This window comes from Camelus dromedarius, chromosome 2 (assembly GCF_036321535.1).
Source record: "Camelus dromedarius isolate mCamDro1 chromosome 2, mCamDro1.pat, whole genome shotgun sequence".
Lineage (NCBI taxonomy): Eukaryota > Metazoa > Chordata > Mammalia > Artiodactyla > Camelidae > Camelus > Camelus dromedarius.
In genome coordinates this window covers 47,705,831-47,724,469 of record NC_087437.1, presented here as the reverse complement: position 1 = coordinate 47,724,469, position 18,639 = coordinate 47,705,831, and the positions used below count along the sequence as shown (strand labels likewise).

Sequence of the window (18,639 nt, the reverse complement as noted above, 5' to 3'; positions counted from 1 at the left end):
TGTTCTCAGGAATTCAAAACCTTTATAGCCATGTTAGACACACACAGACCATGTCAATACATATAGTGACCACTTCTTTAGATCCTCTAATTTATTAGCATTTATCATGTTAGGTTTCATCTGGGGGTATCTTGTTGCCTTGTTTTACCCTTATCAGCCTCTGAGCTTGTCTGGAAGTAGTTTATAATCTGCTAGTCTCTGCTGGATGCACTTTTGTTGGTATTCTCAGGAATCCATCAATTGTCAGGTGAGAAGAAAACATCAACAGAAAGTCTGTGTGGTCAAAATACTCTTTCTCCTTCGTGAGAAAGAGAACCAGGCATGACTTTCTTTACAGAAGAGAAACCGTTTTTGGCCTAAGCCATTTTGTGATCCAAGCCTGGCCACAATGCTTGCTTTTGAAGATCTCAGTAATTAATGATCTTAAAGGAACAAAAGAAGGCAGGAACAAGTGATTGTTGTCAGGCAAGAGAAGTAACAAGAGCAAAGATAATGTATCAGTTGCAAAGACTCCAGTTTTGTTTCAGTGGTCAAGACTGGCTAATTGGTGGTTGAGAAGGGCTCAGACACCAGCTCTCCTGGAACCTAAGGGATGCTGATGATGACCTTTTCTGACCCTCTTGACTTTAATCAGCTAAAGGTTGGACTCTGTCTGCTGCCAAAAGCCCTTCATGAACATGCATGTACCCTTAGCTTAAAACTTCCCCAGTTTTGCTCTTCCGGGAGACACTGATTTGGGAAGGATCCCCTGTGTTCTTACTTGCTGCAAGTAGTAAGTCTTTCCTTCTCCCAGTCTTTGGCTTGTTTGTGTCTTTTTGATACAGGAAAAAAATGGGGCATGAGAGGATGGCCATGTCCCAGATCTCATCTGAGTCCCTGGGACGTGCCACACCAAGTGAAGATCCTTGGCTTCATGCAGGAAAGAATTCAAGAGCAAGCCACAGTAAAATAAAAGTATATTTATTCAGAGAGATGCACACTCCACAGACCAAGTGTAGACCATCTCAGAAGGCCAGAGAGGCCACGAGGCCTGTGTGTGGGTGTTTAGTTTAAAGTAAAAGTAGACACACACTACACAGACAGAGTGCAGTCTGTCTCGTTCAGAAGGGAGAGAGGTGTTGGAGGGTCGTTAGTTTTCATCAGCTCGGTTATTTCATATGCCAGCAAATGGGAGGATTATTCCAACCACTTTGGGGAAGGGGTGGGGATTCCCAGGGGTTGGTCCACCACCCACTTTTTGACTTTTCACGATCAGCCTAGGAACTGTCATGGCGCCTGTGGGTGTGTCATTCACTGTGCTAGTACATTACGCTGTACATAATGAAGCCCAATTCTGCCATGTTGGTGTTAATTGCTTTGTCATTCCTTTAATGGTTGTGCTATGCCCCCTTCCTTCCTGTCTCATTTTGGCTCAACACCCACCAGGAAGTGAACCCAGTTTTTGGGTAACACTAATAAGTTTTCATTGAAGAGTGAAACGTTAGTCGTCTTTTTAGCAACAGATATGAAAGGTGGGGAGGCAACTTTGACATTTTTCAGAAATCCAAAGAAAGTTTGGAGTTGTTGAGTAGTGGAGGAAAAGTAATTTTCCCTATACCTTTCTGAGTTCTTGACTGAGACCTCCTGTAATAAAAGATTAACAAGAGAATAACACACAGAAGTTTGTTAATATGTATATCAAGGTATACATGTGATACCCAGGTAAAAATGAGTAACTCCCTGAGGTAGCCCAAGCCACCAGCTTAAATACGATCTTCAGCTAAAGATAAAAAGAAAGGTATATCAAGGGTTGAGAGTGGAGACCAGTCTTGGGAGGTTACTAAGGAAAGCAGGGGTAAGGTTTGATACTGCAGATTTAAGTCCATGCCTTCTCCATTGATAAAGCTCGTTTAGAGTCATCTAAATTAGTGTCATTTAGAGCCATCCCTCACTTCTGGTGCAGAGAGGGAGACATCCATACAATTGGAGATTTCCTTTGTAAATGTCAATTTGCGTTTCAAAGGGGTAACTAACATCTTTGAGAAACAAAACAGTATTATAAGGAGGTAAACAGAATGTGGGATGTTCTAAGGACAAGTCTTTCCAATAAGTCAATTTCATAGGGAAAAAAAGAAAGCAAGAGGTGAATTCTTCTAGATGGAGAGATTTAAGAGACAAAACCAGATGGATTATGTAGTCCTTAATTGGATCTTGATTTGAACAAATCTGATGTGAAAGACATCGGTGGGAATAATTAGGGACACTTGAAAATGGACTAGGTATTAATAGTTACTAAATAGTAAATAGTTCCTGTTAATATTGGAGGTTTGTTAATGGTATTATGGTTTATTAGGAAAATGTCTTGATATTTTTGGAGATGTGTACTGAAGTATTTAGGGCTAAAATATCTTGATGTCTGTGGTTGACTTTAAAATATTTCAGCAAAAACCACAAAAGATGAAGCAAGTACGATAACAGTATTAAATATGTTTGTAAACTCTCGTGATGGACATTATGAAGGTCCATTATACTGATTTCTCTGTGTTTGAAATTTTTCTTATTAAAAAGACTGACACAATGGAGCAAGAGTGAGAGGCTGAACGTAGTAGATGAAAAGGGATCCTCAGAAGTGTAAGATTACTGAAAAGTTAGGGAAAGATAGAATTTAAATCTCAGAGGGAGAAATTGGCCCAGATGACAGAACAGTCGGCTCCTCTGTTGTCACAGAAGGGAAGGAGGAGCCTCTGGTGAGTCAGTCATGCATGTATCGTGTTGTAAAACAAGCAGTGGGAAATTAAAAGTTCCTGTCTGGTGGCTTCTACTTTCTCTGTAATACAGAAAGCAAGGCCAGCTACTGTGAGAGGGGTTGTGGGAAGTTTGGAAGCTGGCAAAGAGTGCAAAGGAATTGAAATCGTTGATACTAAGAGTGGATGTGATGGGTTAAAAGCTGCATAGGGTAGACAGGTACTTTTGAGGGCCCAGCTAGATTGCTTATGTGAGCTTGTAGTAGAACTAATGCACCTCACTGTTTGGCTTTTCCATCCATGTTTGGTAGCTTGGCTGAAAGAAAGGAAGGAGTTGGGTTCATCCAAGGATGAACATCCAAGGTGTGATTTTGTCTGTTGAGTGTGACCAAGTGGAAGGATGGGAAACTAAAGTGCTAGCAGAATGGGTGATGGAGTGCTGGACCTAGAATCTAGCCTGTATGAGAAGGGACGTGCAACTTGCAACTAGAAGATGAAGACTTCCTGGAGATACAAGGCACAGTGTTGTAATTATAGTCAGCCACGCTGTGTTACCTACTTCAAAGTTGCTAAGAGACTAGGTCTTAAATGTTCTCTCTGCAAAAGAAATAGTAATTATGTGATGTGATAGAGATGTTTGTTGACACTTCGGTGGTAATCATATTGCAATATATAAATATCAAATGAGCACGTTGTACATCTTAAACTTATACAATGTAATCTGCCAATTATGTCTCAATTTTTTTAATAAAAGGGAATTGCCACACACTCACTATATTTCACATTGGACCCCTTGTCTTTCTTATGAACCTTCTCCCTGCCAAGGATTGTGAAGTGTCTGTAATCACCTCCTTACAAGCTAATAAATTACTCTTACTGTTTCATGGATGCTGGCAGAAGACATGAGACTCCTCAGTCAGAGCCAAGGACTTTATCACTCACTGCACTAGAAGTAGCGTGACCTGATGTTGGTTTGCACCTGTTCCTTGTGTTTCTCTGTTCTCGTGGGGGTGACCCACATGGGCCCAGATGGATGCTCATGTGCACTGGGTTTGCATCATAGTCCAGAAACACTGAGCTTGGGGGATTTACTACTTTTATAGTAAGTGGAAGCAAGCCCACTCTTTGTACTGAGGGGCAGACTTGTCTCATCCCTTGAGGTCGCTCACTCCAGATACAACCCTGACAATGGCTCAGGTGAAAGAAACGAGGGCCTTGTATTCTTGGCATACCCAGCAAGGGTGTGCAGGGACTCTCATGGCCCATGGCCCTCCCAGTATTCCCCCTCCACAGAGTGGTGGTGATAAGAGAATTCTTTTTCTTTGTCATTTCTATTCATAGTACCTCCATCCTTTTGGGCACCCAGGCTGGAAAATCTCATTCATTGGGTGCAACTCATGGTCTTGCTAGCTGCAGATAGCTCCTCTTTAGAGGGTCACTTCTGTGTGGCTATCGCTTTGGGGTGGAAAGGCTGTAGAGATGGGCAAGAGTTGGTTTTGAATGCCCTTAAAAGTTATATGAGACCCCTTTGAGCCCCTAATGTACTAAAAAGTACATTAGCAACTCAGTAGGAGGGACTTACATCAGTCCTGCTTGCCCAAGATCTTTTGGAACTCAGAAAATGAAAAGGCATCAAAACCAATGAAAGTTTCTAAGATTTCGTGGCCAGGGATATTTCAGGTATGGTCCAGCAAGGGCAGTTGGGTTTGTGACTTTAAAGAACCTGAATGCAGTTTATCTTCAGTTGAGTAGAATGATAGTCCAGATTGGCTGTAACCTAACCAGTCTGGTAGTCTCTGAGAAACATGCTAAATTGTTAAACAGTGCAACTTTATCAAAAAATGGTTAAGACTTGGGGGAAGGTTATAGCTCAGTGGTAGGGTGTGTACTTAGCATGCACAAGGTCCTGGGTTCAATCCCCAGTACCTCCACTAATAAATAAATAAATAAAACTATTTATCCGCCCAAAAAATTAAGAATAAAAAAATTTTAAAAGAAATGATTAAGACTTATGAAGACTGTTACCAAAATTTAGATAAATGGAAAAATGTACCACAATATTAAATTGGAAATGGAATATTAAAATGATGTCAGTTCTTTTAAAAGTACTTTATAGTTTAATGCCATTCTAATCAGTCCCAATGTATTTATTGTTTTGATTTGACAATATACATTTAAAGTTAACCCTGAAAAAGTAAAACATTTTTATACCTCCACTGATGCTAGTGAAGGATAGACACCAGAAAAAATTTTCTCTTACAGGAATTTGCAGTTGGAATAGTCATTTTGGGCTATAAACTTGACCTGAGAAATATAAACTTGGATCTTGTGCTCAGAGAAGTAGAGAAAGTCATTCTGTAGAAAGAGAAAAATAAAGCAGGAATGAAGAGGAAAACAGGACAGATAGAGAAAGAATACTGCCGGTTACCAATCTCTGTTCTCTTCTGGGGTTGTTATATTTTTGTCTTTAATTTGGGGGTTCATCCTAAATCCTTAGAGTGAATTTTCCTTTAGTTCTTAAATAATTTCAGGTTAGTTAATTTATTGGAGAATAGAGTTATCTCAGGTGCCAGGGATACAGCAAAGAGTAAAGTGAACAAAGTCTCTGCCCCGAGGAGCTTATGCTCTGCTAGGAGGAGACAGACCACAAATAAGCAAATATATGCTAGATGGTATTGAGTCTCATCGTGAGACATTAGACAGGGTAAGGGGTCTAGTTGGGTGTGTATGTGCTCTCAGCGAAGGTTGTTCTGAGAAGGTATCATTTGAATGGAGGTGACGGTGCAAGAGATGAAAATATCAGGGGCTAGAGGGTTCTAGGCGTTGGTAAATGCAGGTGCAAAGATGGAGGCTGGAGCCTGCTTAATGTGTTCAAGGAACAGGAGAAAGCTTTTGAATGGCAGCAGCAGAGGGAGGGAGGGAGATAGGAAAAGGGAGCGGTGTGTGTAAGAGATGATACGGGCTCTGGAGGTTAAGATACAGAGTTAGGCTTTGCTCTGAGTGGAGTGAAAAAGCCATTATAGGACTTAAAGCAGAAGGACCTGTGTGTTTTAAAAGGACCACTGGTTGCTATATTTGGAATAGACTAGAGAGTGGACAAGGGCAGTAGAAAGGAGAGACCAGGTGAATGATTATGGTAGCTTGGACCAAGGTAGTCAAAGTGGAGGTAATCAGCATTGGTCAAATCCTGGATATGTTTTGAAGGAATGCCTGGCATGATTTGCTGATGGATTAGATATAGGGTATGAAAGAAACAGAACAGAGGAGTTAGGGGTGACTCCCAAGTTTTTGGCTTAAACAATTGGAAGGCTGGAATTGCCATTTACAGAGATGAGGAAGACTTCAGTGTGGTGTGGGGTTCAGTTTTGAAGTAAGTTTGAGGTGCCTGTTAGACATCCAGGTGCAGACATCTGTTGGTGCCTTCTGAACTGTTGTTAAGTATTTTTTACTAAACTCCATTCTGGTACTAATTCTCTATAATTTAGTCTTAAATACTGCAATTCAAGATTTCTCTTCCATCCTCTGATCTCATTCCTCCATAAAATCCTTTAGTAAATAATGTAGATCTATATTTACTAAGCAATTTTAAGTTCTAGTAATAATCTCATTTGAGTTTCAGAGGTACCAAGAGGAAGTTATATGTCAATACTTTAAAAGTAGATCAATATGTCATCGGAGAACTGAATCAGTCTTTCTATTTTTCAATAGTGACTTTCATTGGTGAGTTTGTGAGATAAACAAATTCAAGGATGAGTGAGCTGGAACAGTTGAGGCAGGAGGCTGAGCAGCTGCGAAATCAGATCCAGGTAAGAGCAAGCTTTTTCATTTTGAAATTTTAACACTTTTATGTAGTCCCAGCAATGAACAAAATTTGTTCATTAGTGTATCGGTCTACATATATTAAATAACTTATAAGGAGAGAAGTGGTCAATTTGTTTTTATCATGCCTACAAATTCTCCAAAAACCGTTTCTAAAAAATACCTGTGTGAGATGACTGGATAAAGAAGTTGTGATACACACACACATGCACACACACACACAATGGAATACTACTCAGCCATAAAAAAGAATAAAATAATGTCATTTACAGCAACATGGATGGACCTGGAGATCATCATTCTAAGTGACGTAGGTCAGAAAGAGAAAGAAAATACCAGATCATTTATATGTGAAATCTTAAAAAAAAGACACAAATATACTTATTTACAAAATAGAGAAAGTCATAGAAAACAAACTTATGGTTACCAGAAGGGGAAGAGGATGGAAGGGATAAATTGGGAGTTCAAGATTTGCAGATACTAACTACTATATATAAAATAAACGAGTTTCTACTGTGTAGCACAGGAAACTATATTCAATATCTTGTAGTAACCTATAATGAAAAAGAATATAAAAAGGAATATATGTATTTATATGTATGACTGAAACATTATGCTGTACACCAGAAATTGACATAATATTGTAAGCTGACTATACTTCAATAAAAAAAACAACCTGTCTGGACCAATGGCCTCTGTGCTTAAGAAGTTAATTATGTTGTGCATGTAATCCCTGCTAAAAGACAAACATAATAATTCTCTTCTTACTCATATACATGGTGCAGAAATCGTAGTTTGATTTTTGGTGCAATATGATGAGGCAGATACTATCACATTGTGTTATATTAGAAAAATATTAATCTCTAAAAACATCAGATGGCAGAAAAACGTTAAAAATTGTTGATGATGTAATAAAGACATATCTGTCATCTTTTACTCTTGGAAATCAATTCAACAGTAAAGAGCATAAGAAACAAATACAAGCTTCATTTTCAACAAAATTAAAAACACTCAAAACTTCAAAGCCTAGTAAGAATGAGGAAGAGTCATCAAATGTTAAGGTGTAGAAAGGCTCTGAGAGATGGTTTCTGTGGCTATAAATCTTATACAAAGTAGATAGCGCTCTCCCAGGGACAGCATCATTCCTTTCCTTTGGAACAGTGGAAACAGATGCTTCCCTAGACTGAGGAATATCAAGGAAGGCAGAGATAAAAATGGAAGTATATAGACATGCCATCTTTTAGGAAGCTTCTTGATGAGCAGGGTAGAGGAAAGAGGCTGAGTTGTGTGTAGCCAGGTGCTGCCTACTTCTTCCTCAGGGAAAAGTAAGAGCTAAACAGCTTAAAATATAAATGAAGTTCAGTACGAAGCAGGGAGAATCCCTAATAACTTGGGACACTGCTGTGGTCTCTCCGATAGGAACCTTTTGTGATAGCTATTTCAGAAGAACTCATCTAATTTAAAAGTGAAGAATAAGAAAAAAGGAAAAATCGTAGTAGCTATACAAAGATATTACAGGACAGAGAGGAAAGGAGCAGGAAAAACAAAGGATGGATGCAGAACACTCAGCAGAAAAATGTTGATTCTGAGCGGATTAAAATTGTAACCGGTCTCATCACCAGGAATTCAAGGAAGTTAATGATTTAGATGTGAATAAAAACTCTGAGTGGATACCTTAGGTGTCTGAACAAAGCTGTCAAAACAAAGGAGGGATTTATTTTGCCTGAGATGATCAGAGGAGGCTTCATAGGTAAATCTTTGAGTTAGATGTTGCTGCCACCACCAGAATGGATTCTCCACCACCTCCACTTTGTGTCACTTGCTCCAGATGCTGAGCAGGAATGACTGATTGGCCAAGCACATTGGTCACATGCCCATCTCATTTTTAAAACTCTGTTCTCTATGAGTTTAGTTTTTTTAGGTTACATATGTAAGTGAGATTTGGGAGAGGAGGGTATAGCCAAGTGGTTAGAGTATGTGCTTAGCATGCACAAGGTCCTAGGTTCAATCACCAGTACTTCCATTTAAACAAACAAATAAATAAATCTAATTACCTCCCCCCAAAAATAAAATAAGTAAATATAAGTGAGATTATGGGGTATTTGTTGTTCTCTGTCTGACATATTTCTCTTAGCATAATGCCCTCAAGTTCTATCCATGCTGTCACTGCAAATGGCAAGCTTTCATTCTTTTTCATGGCTGAATAATATTCCTGTGTGTGTGTGTGTGTGTGTGTGTGTGTGTGTGTATCTCACATTTTCTTTATCCATTCATCTGTCAGTGGATACTTAGGTTGTTTCCATATCTTGACTGTTGTAAATAATGGTGCAGTGAATATGGGGGTGCATATATCTTTTTGATTTAGTATTTTTGTTTTCTTTAAATAAATGCCCAGAAGTGGAACTGCTGGATCATGTGGTAATTCAGTTTTTAATTTTTCAGGGAATCTACATACCATTTTCCATAGTAACTTTACTAATTTACATTCCCAGTAAAAGTGCTCAAGTGTTTCCTTTTCTCAACATCCTCACCAACACTTGGTATTTCTTATGTTTTTGATGATGGTCATTCTGATAGGTGTGAGGTGCTATCTTACTATGATTTTGATTTACATTTCCCTGATGATTAGTGATGTTGAGCACCTTTTCATTTACCCATTGGCCATCTGTATGTCTTCTTTGGAAAAATGTCTATTCAGATCCTCTGCCCATTTTTTTTAACCAGTTTGTTTTATTTGCTGTGGAGTTGTATGAGTTCTTTATATGTTGGATATTAACCCCTTATCAGGTATATGATTTGCAAATACTTTCTCCCATTCAGTAGGTTACCTTTTCATTTTGTTGATGGTTTTCTTTGCTTTTGTTATCTTTGCTTTTGATGTCAAATGCAAAAAAATCATTACCAAGACTGATGTCAAGGAGCTTACTGCATGTGTTTTCTTCTAGGATTTTTATGGTTTTAGATCATACATTTAAGTTTTTGACCCATTTTGAGTTAATTTTTGTGTATGATATAAGACAGTGGTCCAGTTTATTTTTATGCTCTCTGTTCTGTTCCATTGATCTATGTGTCTGTGTTTGTGCCATTACCATATTGTTTCGATTACTGTAGCTTGGTAATATAGTTTGAAATCAGGGCGCATGATGCCTCCAGTTGTTCTTTCTCAAGATTGTTTTGGCTATTAGAGTCTTTTCTGGTTTTATGCAAATTTTAAGATTGTTCTATTTCTATGAAAAATGTCATTGGAATTTTGATAGGGATTGCATTGAATCTGTAGATTGCTTTGGGTAGTATGGACATCGCAACAATATTCTTTCAATCCATGAGTGTAGAATACCATTTTATTTATTTGTGTTATCTTCCATTTCTTTTATCAGTATCTTAGTTTTCAGTGTACAGGTCTTTCACCACCGTGGTTAAATTTATTTTTAGGTAATTTATCCTTTTTGATGCAATTATAAATGGGGTTGTTTTCTTAATTTCTCTTTCTGGTAGTTCTTTATTAGTGAATAGAAATGCAGCAGATTTCTGTATATTGATTTTGTATCCTGAAATTTTGCCAAATTCCTTTATTGATTCTCATAGTTTTTTGATGGAATCTTTAGTGTTTTGTATATATAATATCATGTCATCTGCAAGTAGTGATAGTTTTAGGTCTTTCATTTAACTTTGGATGCCCTTTTAAAAATTTTTATTATTATTGTTTTTTCTGATTTCTCTGGCTAGCACTTCCAATACTGTGTTGAATCAAAGTGGCAAGAGTGGGCATCTTTATCTTGCTCCTTATCTTAGAAGAAAAGCTTTCAGTTTTTTACCATTGAGTGTGATGTTATATATGTCATGTATGGCCTTTATTATGTTGAGGTGTATTTCCTCTATACCCACTTTGTTGAGTTTTTATCATAAATGGATCTTGAATTTTGTCAGAAGCTTTTTCTGCATCTGTTGAGATGATCGTATGGTTTTTATTTTTCATGTTGTTAATATGGTGTACCACATTGATTTGTGATGTTGAACCATCCTTGCATCCCTTGAGTAAATCCCAGTTGATCATGATGTATGATCCTTTTAATATATTGTTGAATTTGGTTTGCTAATATTTTATTGAGGAGTTTTGCATCTACGTTCATCAGGGATATTGGCCTGCAGTTTTCATTTCTTATAGTGACCTTGTCTGGAATGATTGGCCAGTCACTTGGCCACATGCTGATCTCGTTTAATGCTCATAGCAACCCAATAAGGTAGACAGTGTTACTTCATTTTGTAGTTGAGGAAACTGAGCCTCAGTGAGATTAAGTAACTTGCCAAGGTAATATAATTATGAAGTGGTAGATACAGGATTCAAACCAGGTTTATTTTGGTTCCAGAGCCTGTTCTGTGAGCACCTCTGTGGTCCTGCCTCCCAGCTGTGTCTGCTAACATCCAGCTGTGTAGCCTATGCTACAGCCAAACGAATCTGGTTCCCATTCCCTGAATTTACATTGCTCTTTTCTACTTTGTTACCTTTTCTTATATTGTTTCCTTTGCCTGGGATTATACTACCTCTGCTCTAATTTTGTTCCTGGGACTTCTGTTCATTGAGTCCTAGTCTTCCTCTAAAAAGGGTCACTGGAGTCTTACACTTGGATTTGTTGGAAGGCGGCATGGCTTGGTGGAAAGTGCGAGGACTCCACCTTTTAATTATCTTGTGGCCAGGGCAAGTTTTAAAACTTTTGATGCCCAGTATCTTTGCTGTAAAGTGAGGATACCAGTGCCCACTCTGTGGGTTTATGGAGAGAATTAAAATGAAATGACATGTAAAGGACTTAGACCAATTCCAGTAAGTGGCAGTTCCTTACTTGTGCAGCCCTTTGGATTTATGTTGCAGGGCTGATTGCAGCCTGCCTTGTATTACATTTCCTTGTGCACGTTTACCTCTACTGCTTGTGCTTGGCTGAAAGATTCTGTGTCTTAATCATCTTCATATCTCACCAGCATCCATGCACAACATCATGGGCACAGGTGCTCACTGAATCATCTTCCATGATTTCAAGTAACCGCATGTATGTAAAGTACCACGTACTTTTAGTCTCAGTCAAATCATGTCATGCTGTATTTACAGACCCTCTCTCCCTTCTTCCCATTCTTTCCCCCTCACTTCTAGAAATATAATTTAACTATATATTTACCTAATTATGGCATAAACACATGACATAGTAGAAATGTATACTACTTGGTGTAATATATGATTCATTTTAAATTCAAAAAACAGAAATAGAGAAAAACAGATTTTCTTTTGTAATTGTAACTTGTTTGATTTGGAGCAAGATCTGGAGTGATTTGGTGTGGATACTTTTAGTTTGTACAAAGATGTTGATAATCAGATCTTATATTTCTTATGGTGGACAACATGGAATTCAGCTGTTAATTGGAAATGGTTCTTTAATGTTCAGTTTTATAATGGACTAAAGTGTTCATAAGAGTAAGTTTTTCATAGTGTGGTTAGAATCTTTGCATATGTGAATTTGCAAGTAACTGCTAAGGTATTTATCGAATTCCCATATTCCAACGTGTTTTAATGTTTACTACTGATTTGCATGATAGTTCAATAATTTTTACTTGCAGTGTTTTAATTGCATTGTTGATATTAAGGTAAGCTCAGTGAGGACAAGGATTTTAGGTTTGTCTACTGCTGTATCCATGGTGCCTAGAATAGTACCTGAAACACAGTGGACAGTGGATTTTTTTTTATTGAATGACTGAATTAAGAAAGATGACCTTAACAATGATAGTTCCTTTTCACAAAGCTTAAATCAGAAAGCCTTTTTTTTATAGAATTCAGTCTTCAACTCCACTGTTTTGGGACATGGCTCAGGCCATCCCTGTCATTTCTAGACATTCTTTTCATCATAGGAAAGTGGGCTAAGTTATTCCTTGCCAAATGAGGTTTCTAAACCCACAATTTGACTAAGAATGAGAGACTCAAATCATATGTTTGTGTAACTACTTATGAACACCCTGACGTAGAAATATTCTAAGTGTTTATAAATAGGTTGAAAAGGCTGCCAAAAAGATCATGTATCCACCTCATCTTTGCTGCAAGTAGTGGCAGTCATTTTTCCCTTGCCTGAATGGAACAAGTTGTCCTTTTGGGACATTTATTCAACAAATAGTGCACGCCTCCTCTTTGCACAGGGCTATGCTAATAAGCACAGCTGGGAAAAACAAAGTTGAAGACGATGCTACCCTAACCTTTAGGGGGGAAAATTTTGGAACAAATCTAGTAGGAAGAATTAATTGTGCTTTTTATTTTCCAGTGTATATGAATCCTCAATTTATTATTAACTGATAAACATGATTTAAAACATTTTATTGCTTATTAAACATGTTCCTTGCTTGCCTTTACTTATTTTGTTACATTGATTTTTATTTTATTATCTTCCTTTTAATAATTCTCTTCAGTTTGTGTAAAAATTTAAGATCTCTTTAAAAGACTACCCTATAATACTTAGGCATAAACAACCGATTACATGTAGGGAATTTGCTATTAATTAAAAATAAAGATGTGACTCATTACATAAAAAATTATTTCCTGACATCTTTTTCTCATAGTAGATCTAAAATATTTTATTTCTAATAGCATCTGTATACAATGTAGTTGTGAAGTATTTTAAAGAAGTGTTATGTATTTTTTAATTTAAAAAAATTTTAATTGAAGTATAGTTGATATACAATATTATGTAAGTTACAGGTGTACAACAGAGTGATTCACAATTTTTAAAGGTTATAGTCCATTTATACTTATTATAAAATATTGGCTATATTCCCTTCACAGAGTATCCTTATAGTTTATTTATTTTATATATTGTAGTTTATACCTCTCAATTTCCTTCCGCTATCTTGCCCCTCCCTACTTTCTTCTCCCTACTGGTAACCACTAGTTTGTTCTCTATATCTGTAAGTCTTTTTCTTTTTAGTTGTATTCACCAGTTTGTTTTATTTTTTAGATTCCACATGTAAGTGATATCATACAGTATTTCTATTTCTCTGCCTGACTTACTTCACTTTACATAATACCTAGCATCCAAGTCCATCCATGTTGTTGCAAATGGCAAAATTTTCATTTTTTATGGCTGAGTAGTAGTCCATTGTGTGTATGTGTATGTGTGTGTGTGTGTGTGTGTGTCTTCTTTATCCATCCATCTGTTGATCAACACATAGGTTGCTTCCATATCTTGGCAGTTATAAATAATGCTGCTGTGGGGTGGGGAGGATATAGCTCAGTGGTTGAGTGTCTGCTTAGCATACACAAAGTCCTGAGTTAAACCCCCAGTACCTCCACTAAGAAATAAATAAAATAAATAAACCTAATTATTTCCTCCCCCAAAAAAAACAAAAAAAAATTTTTAAATTAAAAAAATAATAATACTGCTATGAGCATTGAGGTGCATGTATCTTTTCGAATTAGTGGGTTTTTTTTTTTTTTCAGACAAATACCCAGGAGTAGAATTGCTGGGTTATACAGGGGTTCTATTTTTAGGTTTTGTTTGTTTGTTTGTTTTTGAGAAACCTCCGTACTGTTTTCCATAGTGGCTACAACAGTTTAAATTCCCACCAACAGTGCACGAGGGTTCCCCTTTCTCCACATCCTTGCCAACATTTGTTATTTGTGATCTTTTTGATGATAACTATTCTGACAGGTGTGAGGTGACATCTCATTGTGGTTTTAATTTTCATTTCTCTGGAGATTAAGGATATTGAGCATCTTAAGTTGTGCCTGTTGGCCATCTGTATGTCTTCTTTGGAGAAACGTCTATTCAGGTCTTTTAATTGGGTTGTTTGTTTTTTGATGTTGACTTGTATGAGCTGCTTATATATTTTGGATATTAACCCCTTCATCGGTCATACCATTTGCAAATATTCCCTCCCGTTCAGTAGGTTGTCTTTTTATTTTTGTTGATGGTTTCCTTTGCTGTGCAAAGCTTTTAAGTTTAATTAGATCCCATTTGTTTATTTTTGCTTTTATTTCCTTTGCTTTAGGAGGCAGATCAAAAAAAATATTGCTACTATTTATGTCAAAGAGTGTTCTGCCTATGTTTTCTTCTTATGGTTTCCGGTTTTACATTTAGGTCTTTAATCCATTTTGAGTTTATTTTTGTATATGGTGTTAGAGAATGTTATAATTTCATTCTTTTAAATTTAGCTTCCAGTTTTCAAGTATTATATATTTTTAAAAATATTTCTGAAATGACTTGGATTATATGGTAAATATCCTTCCCATCACCTCAACTTGTAGTTGCCAGAACAAACAGGAGACTCAGAACACTTGCTTTTTGCCCAGAAGCTTAGTAACAACTATAACTCTGAATACATTGGGCTTATTAAATCAGTCTAGTTTGTTTTACTCCAGGGATACAATGAAAAATCATTTTACAATGGAATAGAATTGAGAGTTCATAAATAAAGCTGTGTCTGTGGCTGATTGACTTTTTATTAAGGGTAGCAAGACTATTCAATAGGGAGAGAATAGTCTTTTCAACAATTGTTGCTGCAACAGCTGGATATCCACATGCAAAATAATGAATTCCTGCCTCATACCGTAGATAAAAATTACCTCACAATGGTACCTAAATACAACAGCTGAAAGTGTAGAATTCTTAGACGTAAACCTAGTTGTTAATCTTTGTGACCTTGAATTGGGCAGCAGTTTAATATGACACTAAAAGCACAAGCAACAGAAGAAAAGATAGATAAATTGGTCTTTATCAAAATTATAAAAACTTGTATGTCAAAGGACACTATGAAGAAAATGAAAAGTCAGCCTACAGAATGGAAGGAAATACTTGCAAATTATACATCTGATAAAGGTCTAGTATCTGGAGTAGATAACTCCCAATACAGCTCAGCAATAATCAAATAACCAATTTAAAAATGGGCAAAGAATTTGCATAAACACTTCTCCAAAGAAGATATACAAATGGCTGATAAGCACATGTAAAGATATTCCACATGTGTGTTTAGCATCACATTTGTTTGTGATGTCCAGAATGGGCAAATCCATTAGAAAGTAAATTAGCCATCCCCCACAGATGAAGGAAGAGGGAATTAGGAGGTACAGGGTTTCTTTTTTTTTTTGGAGTGATGGAAATGTTCTGGAATTAGATAGTGGTGATGGCTGCACAACATTGTGAATATGCTAACCAACCCAACCACACCCCACAAAATGATTAAAGTGGTTAATTTTATGTTATGTGAATTCTATCTCAATAAACTTTTTAAAATAAAAATGATATGGGACAGTAAAAAGTATATTTCAAATCTGCATTTTCAATGAAAATATTATTTTAAATCATATCTGTAGATTTCCAAGTCTAAATGTGTCACCATCTTTCTTTACTTCAGGATGCTAGGAAGGCATGTAATGATGCAACACTCGTTCAGGTAAAGTTTTGTTTTCTTTAGTTCATTTTAGTAATTCACACGAAACAGCTTGACACTGATGCAAATGACATTCAGATTCTTTTTATTAGTATTTAATTGAAAGAAAAATGAAATCTCTATTTAAATTAAACACTAATTTTTCAGATGCTGTACAAGTGCTTTTTAAAGCATATGTGTTAAAACAGAAGTCTGTGAAAAAATAAATACTATAAAAATACACAGATTCATATACTTCATGTTTCTTTTTAGGTAGCTTCTGATTCTTTTTGATACTACCTGGTTAATCCTTTTTTTTCTTATATAAACTATTGGAAAGATTTCATTAGTTTAATTAATATTGATCACTTTTATTAAGGAAATATTTTACATGCTGTTCAAATATAAAATTGCCTTTCTTTAATTAAAATCAGAAATGTTTTATTGTTCGAGCATCTACTAAATAGATTTTTATTTGTGGCTGGCTTTTTTTTACTGAAGTTGGGAAGTATGTCTATTCTTTTTAGTTAATAGTCTACAGAAGATATTCCCACTGGAAGATGTGCAAATAAATCATACTTTTTCTTGAACAATATATGATCCTATAATGACTCTATGGAATTACTTATATTAAATTACCTTAAATCACTATGAATTTGTTTTATGTCTGCTTTTTTTGCCTGTTACTGTTTCTGCTTTATTTTCTGAGCTATGTCTAAGGTAAAGAATAATGTTCTCATCACTTCCTAAAGATCACAGCAAATATGGATTCCGTGGGTCGAATACAGATGCGAACAAGACGCACACTGAGGGGTCACCTAGCTAAAATCTATGCTATGCACTGGGGATATGATTCAAGGTTTGTACCTGCCATTTTCAAACTGTCCACAGAATTATTTTTGTTAAGAGTCATCTCTTGCTTTTTCTTTGTTTAGAAACAACTTATATCTATGAAGTGTTTGCAGAACATAAATCTAATATGAACAGCGCTTTTACTAAAATATTCATTGACACTTTAAAAGTTTAAAAACTTTTAATATAGAAAATAAATTTACCTCTCAAAAATATCCTTTATAAAATGAACCAGGAAAAATGTTTAGGCTTTCTTTTCTTTGCAGTGGGGTATTATTATACTTTGTTTTTTAACATGCCAAGGCAGTTTTATGGTATATCACCCTTGAAATTTCAGTTAATAAGGAAATATTTGTTCAGTATTGATATGTACAATTTACCAGATATTGCTATAATTATTTATTACCTAAATTCACAAAGGATGGAATTACATAAAGTAACGACATTTATTTTCATTGAATACATCTTTTATTCCCCTAACCCCAACAAACAAGTGTGTGTGTTTCAAGCATGTGGGTGCACACGTGTGCACACACACTCAGCTGCCATCTGGCTTGCAATTGAATATTTAGTCATGACGATTTACTTTGTTCATGGGGTTACAGTGTGGTCTATGCTTTTTCCAGAGTTTCTGGCAATGGCAGGGCACTTGCTGCCAGAGTGGTTGACTTGTTCCTTTAATTTGGTTCATCTGACTGAGAAAAAGGCTAAGACATTATTTAATAGAAGTGGCACATTTTTCCTCTTCTTCCAGGAGAACCTAAAAATGTCACTGCGTGTTGCTAAAACTTGACACATCTCGAAGTAGATGGATATTTGAGCACAGTCATATAGAACTGGTGCCTCTTGGGAGGGAATAAGTAAAATTACATAATTGACAACTGACATAAAGCTAGGCCAAGTGTTTTATTCCTTTTCTTGAAGAAGTTTAAGATAAAAAATAATCTGCCCATTGATACAGCAAATGTTTAACTCAAAACACAATCACTTGAAACAATGATAATGTTGCTTACTTTCCTTAAAATTTTCTCAAGACCATTAATCTTCATAGAAAGACAGAAGTACCAACAAAGAACCTGTCTTACCTTGGCTTCCTACCCATTCTGATTATCCACTTATTATTTATCGTTCTTCTCAACTCAGTGCTGATGATGCCTGTTGATTTTTAAAGAATTTACTTTAGGTTCAATCCAACAGCTTACAGTTAGATCTTCGCTTTTATAAAACTTACAGTGATCACTACATAACCATGTTCTTTACCTGTAGTGAAGGGACCTGGGTGGCTGGGCGACAGGGACAGGAATGTGATTCTTTTCACTGTATCTCCTTTTGCATCTTTTGAATTTTATGCCATAGTGAAAAATAAAATTCTGAAACAGAACAAAAAATTTAGTGACTAATGATTACTTAGTCAAGAGTTCATATTTAGCCTGGCGAACAAAGCTTTCACCATTTAAGCCCAGTCTACTTTTCTAAACCATTTATCTTATTTCTTACAAACGCTATATAACTGGGAAATTCACAATTCCTGAAACACCCCCCATTTTTTTGCATTCTTGCCATGGAACATACTTAACCTCCTTGTAGAATACAGACTTTTTTTTTTTTCTATCTTTAGCTTTCAAAATTCCATTTTTCAAGATGCATTTTCCTTTGTGAGACTACTTGATTAACTCAATTAGCGATTATTTGTCCTTTGTTTATTTTCCTGTGGCCTTTTGTTTTATACCACTCTTCTGCCAGTTTTCACTTGCCTGGTTTACTATAGATACGTGTAAGTGTCTTGTCTCCACCAGAGGTGGCGGCCACGAGGGCAGGAGGAATAGCTGGTGTTGTATCCCTAACACTG

The 18,639-nt window shown here is 36.3% G+C and overlaps 1 protein-coding gene across 4 annotated transcripts in view; it reads left to right on the top strand.

The window, feature by feature from the left end:
- GNB4 (G protein subunit beta 4) overlaps window positions 1–18,639 on the top strand; it is a 51,147-nt gene that overhangs the window by 16,973 nt on the left and 15,535 nt on the right. For 3 of the 4 annotated variants that reach the window (XM_031451549.2, XM_064492980.1, XM_064492975.1), the window contains exons 2-4: window positions 6,432–6,529; window positions 15,924–15,962; window positions 16,691–16,797. In XM_031451549.2, coding sequence (XP_031307409.1) covers window positions 6,473–6,529; window positions 15,924–15,962; window positions 16,691–16,797 — 203 coding nt within the window. In that variant the 5' untranslated portion in view covers window positions 6,432–6,472. Of the gene's footprint in view, window positions 1–6,431; window positions 6,530–15,923; window positions 15,963–16,690; window positions 16,798–18,639 lie in introns of those variants that run through there. The other variant, XM_064492984.1, reaches the window with a different exon arrangement.